The sequence below is a fragment of the Sesamum indicum genome, linkage group LG6 (genome assembly GCF_026168435.1).
Source record: "Sesamum indicum cultivar Baizhima isolate 11 linkage group LG6, ASM2616843v1, whole genome shotgun sequence".
Lineage (NCBI taxonomy): Eukaryota > Viridiplantae > Streptophyta > Magnoliopsida > Lamiales > Pedaliaceae > Sesamum > Sesamum indicum.
Genome location: NC_142662.1, coordinates 26,757,720 through 26,772,179, shown reverse-complemented (window position 1 = coordinate 26,772,179; position 14,460 = coordinate 26,757,720). Strand labels below are relative to the sequence as shown.

The following is a 14,460-nucleotide window of genomic DNA, read 5'->3' as shown; positions in this document are numbered from 1 at the left end:
AAGGATTGTAGTCTGCATAAGACATCACACTCGGTCGTATAAGAGTAGAGGTCTCATCACCACAATGCCAGGCCAGCACTACATTAAATGGTGTTCAACACTTTGCATCATCAAGATCATCACTCCGGAGTGAGGTCAGACACTTTTATTCAAATACAGAAATAGGAAGACATCAGTAAATGCAAATGATGATGAAAAGTAAATGCAAATGAATAATAGAAACCGACTAGTGCAATTGTTTCACAATTGAGGATCGAACAAAATTCCGGTGGATGGATCGTAATATAGCATCAGAACAACAGAGAAGAAAATAGTACAGATTTAAGATAACATAACCGACAAAATTCAAATCATTACCGAAGACAACTACCACATACGCAATATGGAACTCGCTGTTTTCATCTTCTAGCAGCAATCCTCAGCATTGGAGATATTATACCCTGAATTTCTAGCAGTGACTGCTGTATTCTGATCTCCTCTTCAACATCCCGCTTTAGATTTCTAATATGACCTCTTAATTGATCTGAAGATCTTATGTCTTCAGCCCGCAATTCAACAACCTTATTAACCAACCTCGTCAGCAATCCTGCATACCTCGGCATTGTTGAGTACTTCTGAAGAAAGCCTAGTAACAATCCAAGCTCCTCTGCGTCCAAATTGGTTACACATTTCAGCAACTTCTTCCGCAATATTAACTCCTCGATAACAGCCACCACGTTCTCTGGATTTTTCCCATTCAAAACAGCCACCAATGACTCCTTATGCCTAAACTTCTTCAATAATTTATCATACTCTGCCAACTTGACTTTCTTTGGCCTCTTAATCAAGTAATCTCCTTCTGCAGGCTTAGCGTTTTGCCCTCGATGGAAGTACCTAAAATAAGAAGGCCTTAAAACTCTTCTCTGAGGCTCATCCTCCACAGCTCCCAACGCTACTGGATCCCCCAAATCCGCACTCTCCACCTTACCTTTCCTTCTCCCAATATACAGAATCCCTTTCGAAGTCCCTATTACTCTTGTCAAAGAATCGGGTGAAAAGCCAACCGACAAAAGAGGATGCGGAAACCTCATGGAATAAGTGATTTTGAACTTTGCATAATCAAAAACCTTCATATACCCATCCAGAGAAACACTTAAAATCCTGTTCTGCTCAGCTTCATCTCCACCAACTCTCCCAACCTTGCCCATACAAAGAGCCGTCACTGTCTTATTGTGACTCTCCATAGAGTACAACAACTTTCCACCTCCAATTACATCCCATATTTTCACAAAATTACCACCAGCGGTGGCGATCAAACCCCCAGATGGCAAATAAATCACACTCTCCACCGGTTTTTCATGATTTAATTCGGCGACAGAAACAGCACTCGACACCCTGACATCCCAAACCCTCACCTTATGATCATAAGAACCCGAAACAAACATATCATCGCTCACTGGGGAAGCATCACCACATCGCACATAATCCTTGTGCCCCAGAAGATTCAAAACACACTTCTCAGCCGCAACGTCCCAATACTTAACAACAGAGTCATCGCCACCAGAGAAGAGGTGGAACTTATCGGCTGCGCGCGGGTAACAGACAACGCGCGCTGCGGCCGAGTGACCCTTTAAACGGCGGAGATGGTTGCGAGACTTTGCATCGAACACGTGTACAGTACCAGTTAAATCCCCAGCCGCCAGGAGTTTTCCGTCGCAGCGGAAAGATGAGGAGGCGGCGGCGTCCGAAAAATCGTTAACAGTGAATTTAGGCTCGAGGGTTTTGCCGGAAAATACGGTGAAGCTTGCGGAATGAGTGGCAGCAAAATCGTGGGGAGCTACGGGGGAGAAGGACAGTGAAGTAATGGGGTAATTCAGAGATTTTGATGGTGTGGTTTCGATGTCTTTAGGGATTTTGAATGACTTCCAGTACTTAGATTCTGCGGTGGGGGTGGATTTACCGGAAGTGGGTCGGAGTTTTGGTTTAACGGGAAACGTTTCCGCCATTGTTGAAGGGGCGGTTCAGATCTTATGGTTGGAGAGTTGGGGAAGAACTACAGAGAGAGTTGTTTCCAATGTGTGTGTTGGAGAAAAAATAATTTCAGGGTTTAGGGTTTAAAACTTCAGAGTTATTTGCATGGACCTGTCTGAGGTTTCGTACTTTTGCAAGGACATCCCTTGAAATTTAATATTTAGCAAGGGACCTCTCTTGAAATTAGTAACGTTGCTCGACCATTAAATATAGGAAAATTTATACTTTCCTCCTCTAAAATATGGTGTAGTCACACATAAACCTCATATTATTTGAAAAATTACATCTAACACTTGTAAGTTTACTTTTTTCTAATAAATAAGTTACTCTATTAGTCAAATTTCATCGAATTTGCTGATATTAACAAAAAAATTATTTAAAAAATATAATTTGCCCTCGATTGACTTATTATTAATTTATTACAGGTTAAATAAATTTTTTCATAACTAAGTTACCTCCATACTTCTTTAGGCGTTAATGCATATGAGGATGTATATATTCACCGTTATAAGCACAATTTAGGTAAAAACAAGTAAAATATTTACCATTTAAATATATCAGATTATATTTTATATATTTCAAAAATCAATTCAGTCTGGTTTCATTAATTTAGCATAAATAAACAAAATAATATAAGAGAATACTTATAATTTAAAAGGTTGTCTTAAAGGAATTAATGTATACTTACTCTAAATATAGATACAAATCTAACATCATGCTCACCATCACATCATTGGAATTCACTTTGTAAGGTAACTAACCAAATAATTCAAATTTTCTTTTGCAATATGAATAAAAATAAGGGTAAAATACACTTTGCTCCCTTAAATAATTTTTGACGTAATATTTACTCTCTAAATTGACAGATGTAACAAATATTGCCCTTGTATTTTTTTTTATATATATTTAAAAAAAATAATTTCTAACAATTTTATATTTTAAGTTTTTATTTTTTTAATTTGAAAAATATATTTTAATTATAATAAAATAATATATAATTAATGAATTAAATAGTTTGAATCTTATTATATTTTATAGACTCAAAATTATGTAATGAATGAGAACAAAAATATACAAAAAAGATTCATGAAAATATTTTATTAACTAGGTAATAAAATTAAGTTATTAATTATTTATCTTTCTAGATAAAAATGAGTAATTAAATAGTTTTTTTGAATATATATTTTTTAAAAATATGATACAATATTTATATTTATTTATTTTTTCTAAGAATATTTAACTTTTAGTTAAGTATATATATTTGTCATTTTCTTTTTAATAGCATATATTATTTGTTCGTTATATATATTAATTTATACTCCACTTTTAATTTAAATTCTTCCTTTATCAAATGAAAATAATTTAATAATAATTTAATCTGTAAACTACTAAAATATATTAATAATAATATATTTATTTAAGATTGAGGGGTATTTTTGTCCAATCAAATAGGTAAATGTTACATCAACAATAGTTCATAGAGATAAAGTGCATTTTACCCTAAAAATAAACCCAACTGCATTATATTACAATATTTTTACTATTTATGTGTTATAATGTATATGATGATGATTGACGACATACGGTTGGATACCGAATGGGATACTGTATACATACGCAGAAAAAGAAGAGAAGAGAGAAGGAAGAAATTGGAGGGTAGAAGCCCTTCAGGGGCATAATAGTCAATTCGAGGAGTATTTCTGTGCTTAGGTGAAGGAAGGCAGTCAGGCAATTATCTACCTTACCAAACCACCGCGGCGTACGGTAGCATTGCTTGCCACTCCACGCTCCACTATATATTAGCGGAAAATAGAAAAAGGAAACGAGATTGAAAAGATTTGGGCACTGCAGTGGGAGTCTCTCTCGAATTGGTTCCACTTGTCTCTCTTTTTTTCTTCAATTTCATCAATATATTGCTTCATTCCGCAAAAGGTAACTCTTAATACTTTGTTTTTTCATTTTATTTTTGCGTGCCGGTGTAATTAGGGCTTTTTGGGGGTTTAATTTCCCCCCCTTTTTTTGGTTGTTGCAGGAAGCTTCCCCTAAGATTTTGCTCGTGGCATATACAGAAAGAGAAAAAGCACGCAAACTTGCACGTAAACGCCCCTTTTTTTAACTGAGCAATCATGCATATGTATATATATATGCGTGTGTGTGTGTTGAAAGCGGAAACATGTACTTATACATGCTCCTTTTGTGTGTGTGTGTGTGTGTGTGTGTGTGTGGAAGTGTGAATATTTAGATATGTGCATTGATGTTTGAAGTGGTTTTTTGTTATTTTTTGTTGTGTGCAGATTTTAAAGAATGAGGGCACTGAACGAAGCTTCCACCAGCACTGAATTAATAAACACTTTATTTAGAAGCAGAAGTGAGGTGGTAAGTTGGGTGAAATAGAATTGATACGATCTGTTAACGTCTAGTTAGTTATTATATGTTGGCTGTTGACATGCGTACTCTGTGGAATGGGACCAGGACTCTTTGTTATCCTATTAGGTGGCTTTATGAAGAACTCTACATAACATTGAAACAATATAAACACACTAGTATTGTATGGTGGACTTGAAATAGACCTCCTGCTACGCGTGTCTTGGATTACTGAGGTGGGAAATACGGGTGATAATTAGACAGGTTGAAATGCTTTCATTTCAGCTATCATAAGGAAGTTTGTGGAAAACTTGTTTCCGTCGGTCACATACTTGGATGCTTCTATTTTCCTTTCTCCACTCATTTAACCAGGTTCTCGTTGTTATATTTTATTCAAACTTTTCTTTTGTGCTTAATAATGTCCGCCTAGAATTTCTATAGGCTCATACTTTTCATAATAAAGTGAAAATGTGGACCCTTGCCCAACTGATCAGAGAAGTGCATGTGTGGTAAAAATTTATCGTTCCTGCTCAGTGACTATGTGCGAAGCAATTCACCAGTGAACTGATTTGTGCTTCCCTTGCCAGATGGTTTCCAACTCGCGTGACAAATTCGTTCACTTTAATTTTTAGGTGTTTCAATTAGTTAGGCTCTGCATTGAAAAGTACTTGAGGTTGTTTAATGACCATATGCTATTTTCGTAAAGGCCCTAGATCTAATTGCTGCTGTAAAAGGACTACACGAGCTTAGCCCACAACAGCTCAGTAAACTAATCAGGGATTCTGGGAACAATGTTGTTCGGCACATTGCTGAAGATGGATCACACATACAGGTTGTTAAGAAGAATTAGGTAGCTATTTTTTGGTTAGCAGCCATTAGTTTTGCTATTTAAACTCTGATAGGAATAAATGATATGGCATGATTATTGCAGGTTGACTTGGAAAAATTTGCAAGGTATCTTCCTCTGCACCTCATCGCGGTGATTATGTCTTGGGAAAGGGACAAGTCCACATTCAAGTACTTGTTATGTGGAATTCTTCTGTTGCATTCCATGTGTGATCTTGCATCTCGGGTCCCCAAATTTGAGCAGGTCATCAGAAGTTATATTGTATTTGTTTATCATATTAGGCATTTAATAACTGTAAAAGTTTGCTTAAATTGGTTGAAAATGACAAAAGTGCTACAAGGTCATTTGTGGCGGATGCTACTGTATTCTCTTTGCTTAATTATTTTCCTACATCTCCTAGCATTCTGATTTTATGAGATTTCAGGAGATTTCTGATGTATAAAGAACACCCATATCTTTTATGTGGAAAGCTTATCCTGATGTCTGAAGAGCTAAAAGCTTTTAGCAATAGCTTATAAACCATTTTATGGTACTTTCCTACTTATTTTTCCTAGTTTTAGGTTGTTTCCTCTCCTAAGCGTGTGATATGGGAACTTCCTGCGAATTCATTGTCAACTTGTATATAGGGTTATCAAGAGCAAGATTTCATCTAAGTTGTGTTGGTTTCTCTTACTGGTTGCGTTTTATACTCCTGATCGTACTTTCTCAAAGTTCAACTTTAACATGCCTGTTATTGTTTCTTTGGCTCTGCCCTTTCTTTTGTCCATCTTCTCCTTGATCATTGTATTTATCGGAAACTTGTATCTATTATGGGCCTGCTTCTCATAGTCAATGAGCTTTTTGTACATATATTCTCATTGTATTTATTTTCTTGACATCCTTATATATCCTCAGATTACCCAGCATTCATATCTCTTTAAATGTTTGCCACAGATATTGCTTGATGATGTGAAAGTATCGGAACAGTTAATTGACCTGGTCTTTTATATTCTAGTTCTCCTTGGTGCATACAGACAGGTTATTATCGATGGTCTTGAATATTTGATCTCTCTCTCTTCATTTTACCTGTGGATGTGCACTAATACATATTCTTTCTAGGAACACAACAACATTCCCAATGATATGGTTCTCTTGCACTCGGCCTTGGTTGCTTGCAGTCTGAAATTGCTAACGGTGATTGTCTCTCCACAGTTCCAAGAGGTTGCTCAAGTGCTGATTGCATACCATAAGGTAGTTTCTGTGAGCTCTTTAGGTTATTGCGACATGATCTAGATGAAATTGTAGTGATCCCATTAGAAAATTTTCACCAAAAACATGTAAACATCTTCAGTTTACACTTTCTCCAAGTTTCATGCTGCTGTAAGTTCAACTGGTTATTCCTTTTCAGTGTTTTTGGCTTTCTGTTATTTGGTAATGCTGTTCAGTTATGTCATACCTCAGGATGTGCATTTGTGGCAGGTTGACATATTTATGGATGCAACATTTTCTGCTGTTTGCATCGATGTTCAATTTCTCCAGACAAAGCTGTCTGAGGAACATGCTGATTCCTCTGCAAACATTTCCCCTACTGCTGAAGAGACCTTGAATCATCTATGCCAGCAGTGTGACTCCTCTCTGCAATTTCTGCAGTCTCTGTGTCAGCAGAAGATGTTTAGAGAATGCATTGTCAAGAATAAGGTTTTTCTGTTTAGATTCTCATACTTTGATCTGATTTAGTGTTTTAATTTCCTTAAACGGTAAGAAATTGCTCTATGCTGTCACATTGTGAGAATATTTACTCCAAGGAAAGTCGAGCCGGGAACCTTCTGGTTTTGCATGTCAGAGTTCACTAACTGCGGAATCTGTATGGGTATATAACCTGGATAATTTGATTTTCGTATGCGTGAGGTAGAAGGAGAATGCTATTATGTGCTCCATTTGCAGTTTGGTTATCTATTTTCTGATAAATGTCTTGGTCTTGCCGAAAGCCTTAGAAAATTTTATTACTCATTCTGTTTAGATAAAAAAAAGTTATTATTAGCTGAAAATTTAAGCAGCAATAATGTTTTACTGACACTACATTTGAGCTCTATTAACTATATTGCCAGCCGTTATAGGGAGCTATACTAAATGGTTAAATCCTGATTCCTCATATTGAAAATCAATTATCTTGACCGCATAAAGATTTTGAACTTTATCTTCTTGCCATACCTTTATTATGATTTTTCAATATATGCCAAGGTTGTGTCAGATCTTTTCCTTTTAGTTGTATCTAATTGGTTAAACTCAAATCTCAAGACATTGACATTTGTTCCAGCCTGATTATTTTGATTTTCTGTTAAGTCCAGGAGTTATGCGGCAATGGCGGTGTTCTTATACTGGTCCAGTCAGTTATGAGCTTAAAGATATCACCTTTGTACAGTACATCCTTGTATATGGCTTCTGTCTCTCGGCTGAAGTCGAAAGCGTTATCTATTGTGAGTTTATATCCAAGTGAATTTAATGGAAATGGCCAAATTAACCTTCTTCATAATTTGATGCATTTGTGTCTGGGCATGCGTGCAAGAGCTTCAGTATTTAAGTACTGCAACTTCTTTTGCTGCAGCTCTTGTACCTCTGTGAAGCAGAGAGCGTATCCTACCTCGATGAGGTTGCCAGCAATCCTGGAAGTCAAAATTTGGCAAAGTCTACTGCACTACAGGTTTTGGTTTCAGGAATAATAAAGTTTTTCTTTTTTCTGATATAAAGACTTTGCTGATGATATGCATTTGATTTTGCTTGAGAGTAGAAAAGCATTCTTCCAGAACTCTTTAGTTCTAATGATAAAAGAATGTTGAAAGCTAGCAGATATGGTCCTTTACAAATGATTTTATTTATTTATTTTTTGTGTGTGTGTGTGCGGCAAAACATTATCTCACTTTGAAGATAGACGAATGCACACTGAAGATACCTGGTTGTTTGTCAGTATGATTTTCACATCATTTCTCTTATAGTTCAAGCATATTTGCGAAAACCATGGGACAATTGGGTTCAAGGTGAATGATAACAGTATATAGTGCATGATTAGCATAGCAATTTGTGCATTTTCTCCAAACCTGGTTCCCTTGTGTCCATGAGTACCATTCTTTCCTTTAACATTTTGAGACAAAAATTGGTTCCTAGTTTTTTTTATCTGCCTTCTATCTTTTCTTTTTTAGGCTTGTGATTTTTATTTTGTAATCTGTTAGAAAGCCTGGTTAAATATCATTAAGTGAGTACAGTGCGTATTTTTTTTTGTTTAGGTTCTTGAATTACTGAAGAAAATGTTTGGTATAGATTCTAGACCATTAATTGCTTCTCCTGAGATAATCTATCCAAAGGGACAACTGGAACTTAATGCTATGCGCCTGGCAGACGTCTTCTCAGATGATTCAAATTTTCGCTCTTTCATCATGATAAACTTTGTAAGCTTTTCAACAATTTGAATTTAATATTGATCGTTACAGGGTGAACTTGGTGTATTCTTGTTTATATTAATTCTCTGTGTCAATGTTAGTTTTCTATTTTTTTTTATCTCTGTTTTTCATGATGAAAGGCTGGGGGTTCAAAACATGCAGCATGGTTATTTAACACTTTGGTGCAATATTGAAAAAGCACAGCTCTGTATGTTGAACTTTCTTTTGTTATTAAAAATCACAAACCAACCTCTTTGACCTCAGACATAGAGGTGAACTGGATACACCATGTATTAGGCAGGCTTATGAAATATTGTTATCTTTCTGATTCAAACACAATTGGATGTGCTTAAAGCCTTAAAGACACTTTTGGGATGAAATCTTGGTCTGAGCAAATGGATATCTATAATGTAATTTTCGAGATGAGAAGTAGGAGAAGACTAGGAACTGATTAGTACTTACACTATCATGCATTTGGTGACGGCCTTCATGTTGCTTGTCTGAAATGGTCATATAAGTAGAACTGAAATTTAGGTATTTTTAATTGTTTTTGTTACTTTAACTGGTATTGCCTGCATGGCATGAGCAGAAGTGTGCCTGAGGATTTAGTTATTGACTTCAACTCAGCTGAATAAAGTCTTACTTTACTAGTATTTCGGAAAAATGGAAACAAAAGAGAACATCCAAATCAGTCCCCATTCAAGATCGGTAATAATCTTGGGACAGTTTCATTGTTTGATTGACTTCAATTTGTCTGAAACTTTTATCGTAGAATAATTGTTTCTTATTAGTCACTTATTTAGAAATACCATGAAGCATCTGACCTATGACCCATGTTTGTCGTGGCTTTACCTTTTTTCTTGATATTGACTTCTATTTATGGCTTTTTTTTATCCCTAGATTGCGTTATTAGCTTATGGTTTTATATTCAATATATCATGATATGTTTGTTCATGTTGTGGGTATTGTCTTGTCTCCGGACTTAATGAAATTGGTACCCAGCAAGTATCATGTAATCTCCATACTTCTGACTGTTATTTGGCTCAGAAATATGTTAAGATTACCTTATTCCTGATGCTCAATTTGTTCCTTCAGACGGAAGCTCTGGCGGCCATCTTTTTACTCCCTCATGGAGAGTTTTTGTCTGGTTGGTGTTCATCTGATCTTCCAGTTTGTGAAGATGATGCAGCTCTGGAGTAAGTATCATTTACAACTGCCGGATAGCTTGAATTGCTATATTTAAGGGTTAAATGCAATTTACCCCATGTGAAAGTGGAAATGTGCAAAAAACCTTCTAATGAAAAAAAAAAAAATTTATTGCCAAACAACCTCCTTGCGGAAAAAAGAAAGAAGCAAAACCACCCCCCCTAAGACTAGCAGTGTCGTGCACACCTGATTTTTGTGAATAGTTCTCATTTTTTGTCCATAAAATGACAAGATTAGCGGTTTAATTCTTAAATGATATAAATCAATGGTCCACTACTTATCTAGTTAAATCCATGGTCTATATAAATGGTCCAAAATATATTTATATAGTTGAATATATTATTTTTTAACTATATATTTAATTATCATATATATATATTTGTTTCTATATAAATTTGTAATATTTATTTATTTATTCTTTTGATGTTTTCATTTTTTTATATATTTATTTATATCCAAATCAATCTGGACCACTAAAATATAAATCAAATAGGTTAAAAATCACTGAATTATACCAATAAAATTCTCACCGTTGATTTAAATCAATTAAGATCCTAGGATTTACGATTAGGGGTATAAAGGTAATTGTGTAACTTAAAAAAGGAATAGAATCAGCATGTGCTGTACTGCTCTGAGTCAGATGTGTTTTGACTTATTTCTTTTTTTCCCCCTCAAGGAGGTTGTTCGGCTATACTCTTTTGTAGTGTTTTTTTGGCACATTTTCACTTTTACAGGGTCTAAACTGCATTTAGTGCCCTTTTCAAATTAGTGAAAATATTATTCTTAGCTGCCGCACAGCTTGAATTACTCTTTCTATTAAATACAGACATCCGGATTCATCTACATTTCCTTGCAGTGTACCTCGGTCATCCTATGCCCATCAGAGAACATCTCTATTGATCAAAGTGATAGCAAACCTTCACTGTTTTGTTCCTGATGTATGTCAAGGTAAACTGATTTCGAAAATTTCTTGGTTTAAATTTGGCAGTTATTTTTTATCTCCTTATATAATTATTAAACTTTGGTTCAACCCCAGATGAGAAGGATCACTTTCTCAACAAGTTCGTTCGGTTCTTACAGAAGGGGTCTCAGAAACTGTCAAATGGGTTTTCATCTATTTTGGATCCTGAAAAAACTACTACGGTTAGCAAGAATTTAGGTAGGAACTACTTATCACTGTTGCCTTGATGACTCAATTGAATATTCCTGTCTACATTTCTTATGAGTCTTTTGCATGTAGGTTCACTGTTAAGTCATGCAGAGTCTTTAGTTCCAAGATTTTTAAACGAAGATGACGTGCAGCTACTAAGGTAATTTTAATTGCCTTATGTGGCAGTTGTCATTCCATTTACTCAATTGTGTGTTGACTGATGAAGGTTTCTCGCGAAAGGCCATTGTTCGCTTGGTGCAATCATACTTCACTTTCTTGACCCTTCACAGTTATTTGTGTGCCTCTGTTATTTGATTATTTATCTAGGACTATATTCTAATAAAAATAATCTTCTTTGTAGGTTATTTGTCAGTCAATTTGAGTCTCTGATTGTTCCTGCTGCATCTGAAGATCATCTAGTTGAAGTAATTCTTTCCTCCTTTCTGTACTAGTAGTTTTGTTATTTTTTCCTGAAAATTTCCACTGTTCTATTCTATTCTTTGCTGTAAGAACCTCTTTCAGTTTCTGTATTACTAGTTTCAAGTCATTTTATCCCAACTCACTGCTATCAAACGGCATGCCAGAGGAAATTTAGGTAAGCAATTGTAAGAGATCTGTGTCTTAGGATGGATACTCAATTGTAGTTGTCTGATGAGTATTGGGACATTATATTCTAAATTGATAATTTTGTTAAAATAGTATAAACAAGTACACTAATTGTATTACTTAAAAATAATACCTCATCCTAAAGAACATCCCTTAATAGCTGTATATGACCAGAATTTCTTATAGGTTGAACAGGTCAAGCTCCAAAATGAGAACTTTGATTTTTATTGTTATGTGTTGATTCCTACTTGGTCCATTGGAATTATGCTTCAATAAATATCCATGTGATGGCATAACCTGATTCCTATACTACTATTTTAACTTATTTGCCGATTTCTCTTGATTTTCTTCTATTGGTTGACATCAACTTTGTGCCCTTTAGGATGCTCACAATACAGGGGTGCGCTCTTCATCCTTACCCAGAGAAATAGCAGCAAATCATGACAACAATGATATCAACATGGAAGAGTGTATGCGAGAGAATGTTACTTTACAAGAGGTGGACCAATTGGATCAATCTGTTGATGGGCAAAGGAAAACTGGGACGATGGAACTGGGTAAGTCTAATGGAGTCCTTACAAATTTGGCAGATATTGAGAGAGATGCTCGAACTGTTGAAACTAGTGGTTCGGATTCTAGTCCAACACGAGGAAAGAACACTATTACTCGAGTGGATGTTGACCACATCAAAGGAAGTGTTCTTGAAGAAACCCTGGAGGATGAAAAGGTCGATGCTATACATTCTGATGAAAAGCAACAAAGGAAACGAAAGCGAACTATAATGAATGATAAACAGATAGCACTTATAGAATCTGCACTTGTAGATGAACCTGACATGCACCGTAATTCAACCTCATTGAGGATGTGGGCTGACAAACTAAGTCTTCATGTGAGTAGAAATTTATTTTAATTTGTTCTGATTTCTTGGTCTTTTAATTCTTTTATCTATGTGTTTTGTTCTCTATGAATTTCATTTATTCTGTAGGGTGCGGAGGTTACAACTTCCAGACTTAAAAATTGGTAAGAGAGCCATCATTTTCTGCTGTTTGGACTCTACATTCTTTTATCATGTGATTTTGGTTACATGATGGTTGAAGTGTTTGCTTTGCTAACCTATCAAAGTTTGTGTTGATAGTTGTGAATGGGATCCTGTCCTTCATAATATTGTGTTGGGTCATTTTAATCTTCTCCTATGGATTCTCGTTTTAGATGCAGCATACAGCCTATATTTGCCCCGTCTTGTTTAAAAGTTGAACATAGAGGAAATATTTTGATGAACAACATATTGCTGCACAAGACAAATATTATGCCATAAAGCTTGTCAGTTGGTTTTGTCCATCATAGAGATGATGTTGATCTTTAACATGCTTGCATGTCGTTGTTTCGCAGTCCTGAAATGGTTCTAGAACTTCCTACCATCAGTATTCCAGATGTAGGGAATATTAAGTAAAAAAATGAAGTTTAAGACAGACGTCATTTTATAATACTGATCAAGTAGGACTTCATATAGTTTGCTGCCTCAAGCATACTGGTCAGGTGTAAATGTAGCTATGCTTGGTGCTAAAGGGTTTTAGAACAATAAGAGTGCTGGTCAATAGTCTAAAGATATTCATAATCTGTGTCTCTCGTGCCCATTAGCCAGAGAGGGACATAATGTTACATTTTTAATTCCTTGTTCTCTGTGTTTTGGACAGGCTCAATAACCGAAAAGCTAGGCTAGCCCGTGCAGCCAAGGATGTTCGTGTTTCATATGAAGGGGACAATCTTGACAGACAAGGTTCTGGCTTGGATTCACCCCACAGTCCTATGGATGATGCTCGTGTAGCCTCTGCTGTGAGAGGGAGTGTTAGGAATGATGTTATAGACACAGCAGTGCCAGCTAGTGTTGATGAGAACTTGGGGACTTCAGTTGCAGCACCTAGGGGATCTGGTCTATACTTTGAGCCAGGCCAATACGTAATGCTTGTTGGTGAAAAAGCAGAGGAGGTTGGGAAGGGTAAGGTATTTCAGGTCCGTGGAAAGTGGTGCGGGAGGAGCTTGGAGCAATCTGGGACATGTGTTGTGGACATTGTGGAACTTTCAATTGATAGATTTGCCAAGCTTCTGCATCCAGTGGAAGCCACAGGCAACTCATTTTATCAGGCCGAAAAAAGACTAGGGTTGATGCGAGTGTTGTGGGATTTAAACAAACTTTTCCAGCTGCCGTCTCGGTGAATTTAAAGGGAGCATCTGCCGGAAAGGATCTGGTAAGTGGTAGTTCATTTAGCTCCTAACCATACTTAACCACTCAGCATGCTTACTAGGCGCATCACACATACTTGAGGCATTCTGTTGTTTTGAACACAGGTTAAATGTGTTACACTTTAGTTGCACCAGCAAGACGGTTATAAATGAGGCTGTAAATAGTTAAGTGCAAGGCCTGCGTCTGGTGCTGCTAAGCACAACTTGACAGTTGACCAGTGAAATGTTAAAAATGCCGAGGAGGCCCTCTTTTAACGAGCAGATAGCCACGGGCCATGGAAATATGTGATGAATTTTGTGCAAGAAATTGAGGGCCATTTTGTTCCTGGGCTTCCAACTGAATCTGTTAAGTTAATTTATAATGATTCTATGGTGGTTAACTTGTTTTAAATTCTTTTTGCTTTGATCTTTTAAGTCGGCAGCTAATGTAGCAATCATGTCTGACATATTATATATTGGGATTACATTGTCGTAGAATGCAGACTCCACCGGAGACGTGTGTATTTCAAGCTCATATCAACTAAAACATGGAGAAAATTCAAAGTTGGACAAAATGAGCATAACTGTAATCTATTTATATTCTCTTCGGATCCTTAGAACTGGAACATGAAATGTTGAATCCA

General features: G+C 36.1%; 2 protein-coding genes across 4 annotated transcripts; one reads left to right on the top strand and one right to left on the bottom strand.

Moving 5' to 3' along the window:
• Positions 1 to 192: 192 nt before the first annotated feature.
• Positions 193 to 2,090, bottom strand: SWA1 (transducin family protein / WD-40 repeat family protein). Its single transcript, XM_011081459.3, has one exon. The coding sequence runs from the start codon at positions 1,983 to 1,985 to the stop codon at positions 399 to 401; it is 1,587 nt and encodes a 528-aa protein (XP_011079761.1). The 5' UTR covers positions 1,986 to 2,090; the 3' UTR covers positions 193 to 398.
• A 1,568-nt stretch (positions 2,091 to 3,658) lies between these two features.
• LOC105163202 (sequence-specific DNA binding transcription factor ATNDX) lies at positions 3,659 to 14,314 on the top strand. 3 transcript variants are annotated; one of them, XM_011081460.3, is made up of 20 exons: positions 3,659 to 3,942; positions 4,043 to 4,106; positions 4,305 to 4,386; positions 5,081 to 5,206; positions 5,306 to 5,464; positions 6,155 to 6,238; positions 6,320 to 6,451; positions 6,680 to 6,898; positions 7,549 to 7,677; positions 7,806 to 7,901; positions 8,482 to 8,643; positions 9,730 to 9,830; positions 10,667 to 10,788; positions 10,877 to 10,999; positions 11,081 to 11,150; positions 11,352 to 11,415; positions 11,979 to 12,485; positions 12,582 to 12,616; positions 13,291 to 13,842; positions 13,943 to 14,314. In XM_011081460.3, exons 3-19 carry the CDS (start codon positions 4,315 to 4,317, stop codon positions 13,808 to 13,810), a joined length of 2,721 nt encoding a protein of 906 aa, XP_011079762.1. In that variant the 5' UTR covers positions 3,659 to 3,942; positions 4,043 to 4,106; positions 4,305 to 4,314; the 3' UTR covers positions 13,811 to 13,842; positions 13,943 to 14,314. The 3 variants fall into 3 exon arrangements, with proteins under 3 accessions (XP_011079762.1, XP_011079763.1, XP_011079764.1); XM_011081461.3 differs by having other exon boundaries at positions 3,661 to 3,942; positions 10,697 to 10,788; XM_011081462.3 differs by lacking the exons at positions 3,659 to 3,942; positions 4,043 to 4,106; positions 4,305 to 4,386 and having other exon boundaries at positions 5,085 to 5,224.
• The last annotated feature ends 146 nt before the right edge of the window (positions 14,315 to 14,460 follow it).